At 47.6% G+C, this 5767-nt stretch overlaps 1 protein-coding gene across 1 annotated transcript; it reads left to right on the forward strand.

The window, feature by feature from the left end:
* Positions 1-1569: 1569 nt before the first annotated feature.
* LOC123100727 (uncharacterized) lies at positions 1570-2412 on the forward strand. The gene has a single exon (XM_044522614.1). It carries the CDS (start codon positions 1570-1572, stop codon positions 2269-2271), a length of 702 nt encoding a protein of 233 aa, XP_044378549.1. The 3' UTR covers positions 2272-2412.
* Positions 2413-5767: the final 3355 nt, after the last annotated feature.

The following is a 5767-nucleotide window of genomic DNA, read 5'->3' on the forward strand; positions in this document are numbered from 1 at the left end:
ATGACAACTTACTTGAAGGATCTTACTCAATCCATAGGTAGGTATGGTGGACCCTCATGGCAAAACTGGGTTTAAGGGTATTTGGAAGCACAAGTAGTATCTCTACTTGGTGCAAAGAATTGGCTAGCATGAGGGAGAAAGGCAAGCTCAACATGTTGGATGATCCATGACAATATACTTTATTTCAGATATAAGAAAACATAACCCATTACGTTGTCTTCCTTGTCCAACGTCAACTCTTTAGCATGTCATATTTTAATGAGTGATCACAATCATAAAAGATGTCCAAGATAGTATATTTTTTTGTATGTGAGACCTCTCTTTCTTTATTACTTCCTATTAATTGCAACAATGACCAAAACTATGTTTGTCAACTCTCAACAACTTTTAATTGTCATACTCTTTATATGTGAAGTCATTACTCTTCATAAGATGAATATGATCTTTTTTATTTCTTTTTATCACTTTATTTTTCTTTTATCACTCAAGATCATAGCAAGATAATCAAGCCCTTGACTCAACACTAATCTTTATTATATAGCTCACGGACCCGATTACATAGAGGGATCATAAATCAAAACTCGCAACTAGATCATACTAAAACATTATTCTACTAGATAAAGATATTACCAAAAGGATCGAACTAAGAAAAACGGTATAGATAGGAGTGTGATGGTGATACGATACCGGGGAACCTCCCCCAAGCTTGGCAGTTCCAAGGGGAGTGCCCATACCAATGTGATTATGTCTCCTTTGCTGGTGAAGAGGATGGTGATGATGGATAGTCGCACATCGAGCGTAGGAGATCTTCCAACTTGCGGATAATGCCCTTGAGTGCGACGATATGCTCCTTCAACAAAATATTTTCACGTGTGAGATACTTGTTTTGTATACGAGCTAACTCAATCATCTTGAAAGCTTCAATCTCACACTACAGGAAATAGCTAATTTGCCGTCAGGGGGCGCCTTTGCTGTCAGGTTTTCGTCGGGCAGACGGCAAAGAAAGGGTTTGCCATCATCAGCAGACGACAAAGAAACACAGACGGTAAAATAGACTTTCCCGTCTGCGAAAAAAACACAGACGTCAAAGAGCTAACTTTGTCGCCTGCAAACCAAAACACAGATGGCAAAATACTTTGCCGTCTTCGTTTTTCTCTACAGACGGCAAAATGAGCACTTTGCCGCTTGTACAGAAAAACGAAGACGGCAAAGTACTTTGCCGTCTGTAAAAAAAATTCAAGACGACAAAGAGAAAGCACAGCACGCAGATCAACTACATGGATTGATGACATGGCAGCGATCCAACACCGTCCGCTCCTCATGTCCACGATCCACACCACCCATCCCACCTACCTGCACAACCACCCACCACACCACCTGCCACGCGCGGACGCAGTCCACACCCAGCCACGTGTCGTCTCACTTATCCTCTCTAACACGCACAATGTCCACATCCACCCACACACACACACATGCCACCAGCCCCCCAACCACCCACACACACACATGCCACCAGCCCACCAACCACCCATGCCCACGATGGGACGGCGACAGGCTGGCCCTTCCCCGATGGCCGCCGCCGCCGCGCTCTGCCAGGCCCTCGCCCCGGCACCGGCGCTGCTCCTCCGCCGCCAGGACCTCGTGCGCCTCCTCTCCACGCAGGCCCAGTCCTCCACGGCCCCCACCATCAGCCCCGCCGAGCTCGCCCGCATCAAGAACTCCATCCGCAGTGCTGACACGCCGCTCGACGAGCTCGCCGCCCTCTTCCTGAAAGGCATCCCGCACCCGCCCTTCCTCGGCGACCGCTCGATCTTCTCCCTCGCCGTCTCCCGCCTCACCGCCGCCGCCCACCCTGACCTCGTCTACCGCGTGCTCTCCGCCTCCCTCACCACCCTCCCGGCGCCGCACCCCTCCGAGGGCTTCCTCGTCCGCCTCATCATGCTCTACATCGCCGCAGGCATGCGCACACACTCCCTCTCCACCTTCCGCCTCGTCGTGCCCCCCTCCGACCGCGCCCTCTCCGCCCTCCTCGCCGCCTACTACGACGCCGACCAGCCCGCCCGCGCCATCCAGGCCTTCCGCGACCTCCCAGCCGAGCTCTCAATCATGCCGGGCATCGTGTCCCACAACGTGCTCCTCAAGTGCATGGTCGCCACGGGGGACGTTGCCGGCGCCCGCCAGGTGTTTGACGGAATGCCCAGTTCGTCAAATAGAGTAGTTTTTTTAGAAGTTGAAATAGAGTTTGCTTGTTCGTGGATGAGTGAGTGGTGATGGATATATACTGTAAATGGACTAGTTCTATCATGTAAAATCCGTTCGTTCGTCATCCATTCTTATACTGGTTGTTGCGAAATTGCTATGAAAAATTTTGCGTACGCCTTCGACCATGTACGGCCTCTGCACCTGCACTGTTGGTTCATATATTTTTTAAATAATAAAAAGTTCTTTGCCGTCAGGGATATATGAGGCTGGCGGCAAAGACATAGTCTAGCTGACGACAAAGATGGTTTTCTCTGCTGTCTGCTATTACTGGGCTTGATGGCAAAGACAGAGTTGGCTGACGGCAAAGTCTTTGCCGTCTTCCCGATGAAAAGCTGATGGCAAATTATTCTTTGCTGACTTATCTTTGCCGTCTGAGTTTGCCGTTTGCTTTCTGATGGCAAAATCTTTGCCGTCTGGATTTAGGTCTTTGCCGTCTGGGATTCACAGACGGCAAATTACATGTTTCCTGTAGTGTCAGTTGGGGTAAGAAGATTGTGATGAGGTGGAAGGATGTCTTCTTCTTCTGCTGCTGGAGCTTGATCCTCCATGGCCTTCTTGATCCCATCATCCTTGTTGATCTCCCCGGGTTCTTCTCTCTTCAACTCTATCTTCATTAGCCAAGCATCTTTACCATTATTGTTGGAGGAGGGAGACGACATGATGCCTGGCCTTGACAACTCTGGCAGAAAACAGCTCGAAACAAAAACAGAGGATATTTGCGTGATACGTACGAGAGTCAAAACCTTCGGGAGTTTATATAATGAATTTTTAGCGACCAAAAGAAGTATCTTGCAAGAAAACGGAGTCCGGAGAGCGCACGAGGTGCCCACGAGGCAGGGGGGCATGCCCAGGGGGTAGGGTGCGCCTCCCACCCTCGTGTCCTTCCTGGACTACTTCTTATTTTCCTATTTTTCTAGATATTCCAAAACGGAGAAAAATTTCCATTAGAACTGTTTTGGAGTCGGTTTACTTACCGTACCACATACCTATTCCTTTTCGGAGCTTGAAAAAACGTTCTGGAAAGTGTCCCTTATGTATTCCTCCGGGGTTACGGTTTCATTAATATTGGTTTCAACATATATGGGATTACCTGAGATATAATATTTGATTCTTTGACCGTTCACCACCTTCGGATTTGTGCCTTCGAAGTTGTTGATTTTTATGGCACCGGAACGATAGACCTCCTCGATGACGTAAGGACCTTCCCATTTAGAGAGAAGCTTTCCTGCAAAAAATCTTAAACGAGAGTTGAATAGCAACACATAATCACCTACGTTAAACTCACGCTTTTGTATCCTTTTGTCATGCCATCTTTTAACCTTTTCTTTAAACAGTTTGGCATTCTCATAGGCTTGGGTTCTCCATTCATCACGTGAGCTAATGTCAAATAGTCTCTTCTCACTAGCAAGTGTGAAATCATAATTGAGCTCTTTAATAGCCCAATACGCCTTATGTTCTAGTTTGAGAGGTAAGTGACATGCTTTTCCATAAACCATTTTATACGGAGACATACCCATAGGATTTTTATATGCAGTTCTATAGGCCCATAATGCATCATCAAGTTTCTTGGACCAATTCTTTCTAGATCTATTAACAGTCTTTTGCAAAATTAATTTGAGCTCTCTATTTCTCAATTCTACTTGACCACTAGACTGTGGGTGGTAAGGGGATGCAATTCTGTGATTAACATCATACTTAGCAAGCATTTTACGGAAAGCACCATGAATAAAATGTGAACCACCATCAGTCATTAGAGATCTAGGGACTCAAAACCTCGGAAAAATAACTTCTTTAAGCATCTTAGTAGAAGTGTTGTGATCAGCACTACTAGTTGGGATAGCTTCTACCCACTTAGTAACGTAATCAACAACAACTAAAATATGAGTATACCCATTAGAGGAAGGAAACGGTCCCATATAATCAAAGCCCCAAACATCAAATGGTTCGATAACAAGTGAATAATTTATAGGCATTTCCAGACGTCTACTGATATTACCAATTCTTTGACATTCATCACAAGACAAGACAAACTTACGAGCATCCTTGAAGAGAGTAGGCCAATAAAAACCGGATTGCAATACCTTATGTGCAGTTCTATCTCCAGCGTGGTGTCCTTCATAAGCCTCGGAGTGACACTTGCGTAGATATGTTCCTGTTCATGCTCAGGTATACAACGTCTAATAACACCATCTACTCCTTCTTTATAAAGATGTCGGTCATCTGAGGGAGTCCTGGACTAAGGGGTCCTCGGGCGTCCGGCCTGTTATCCATGGGCCGGACTGATGGGCTGTGAAGACATGAAGGTCAAAGACTATACTTGTGTACGGATAGGACTCTCCTTGGCGTGGAAGGCAAGCTTGGCGACTAACTATGAAGATTCCGTCTTATGTAACCGACTCTATGTAACCCTAGGTCCCCCCGGTGTCTATATAAACCGGAGGGTGTAGTCCGGAAAGGATATACTCATTACCATAGTCATACACGCTAGACTTCTAGGGTTTTAGCCATTACGATCTCGTGGTAGATCAACTCTTGTAATACTCATTTTCATCAAGATCAATCAAGCAGGAAGTAGGGTATTACCTCCATAGAGAGGGCCCGAACCTGGGTAAACATCGTGTCCCCTGTCTCCTGCAACCATCGACCTTAGACGCACAGTTCGGGACCCCCTACCCGAGATCCACTGGTTTTGACACCGACATTGGTGCTTTCATTGAGAGCTCCGCTGCGCCGTCGACGAAAGGTTCGATGGCCCCTTCGATCATCTATAGTGATGCTGTCCAAGGAGAAACCTTCCTCCCCGGCCAGATTGTCGTATTCGGCGGCTTCGTACTGCGGGCCAACTCGCTTGGCCACCTAGAGTAGATCGATAGCTACGCCCCTGGCCACCAGGTCAGATTTGGAAGCTTGAACTACGTTGCGGATATCCGTGGAGACTTGATCTTCAATGGATTTGAGACCGCGGCGAGCGCTCCCCCTCGCTCCGATGAACATGACTTAAATATGTCATCAGACCACATTCAGGAGATGGTTCCTGTAACTGCTACGGCCATAGATCCGGAGCAGATTGCACCATCTGAAGCCACAAAGTCTGCGGCGTTGGAGCCGCACATATGTTCAACACCTGGGAGTATCTGCGTCAACGGAATTCCGGACTCGTTTCCGGCTATAAATTCCGAACCGCGGACGCCTACGGGCGCAGAGCTGGATCGGTTACCGATCTTCGAGTTCAACGCCGCAGATATCTTCCAACACTCGCCCTTGGGTGACGTTCTAAATTCATTAAAAAACCTGTCCTTGGCGGGGGACTCACAGCCGAACGATGTCTGGTTCGAACTAGAAGCTGATGATGGGGAATTTCGCTTCCCACCCACTACCCACTTCATAGCCACTGTCGAGGACTTAACCCACGTGCTTGATTATGGCTCCGAAGACATTGACGGTATGGACGACGATGCCGACAAGGAGCAAGGCCAAGACCCGCCATTCACTGGACGTTGGACGA

Source organism: Triticum aestivum, chromosome 4D (assembly GCF_018294505.1).
Source record: "Triticum aestivum cultivar Chinese Spring chromosome 4D, IWGSC CS RefSeq v2.1, whole genome shotgun sequence".
NCBI lineage: Eukaryota > Viridiplantae > Streptophyta > Magnoliopsida > Poales > Poaceae > Triticum > Triticum aestivum.

What these genes read in the sequence shown, in the direction of transcription:
- LOC123100727 (XM_044522614.1), top strand. Translation starts at nt 1,570, where the DNA reads ATGGCCGCCGCCGCCGCGCTCTGCCAGGCCCTCGCCCCGGCACCGGCG.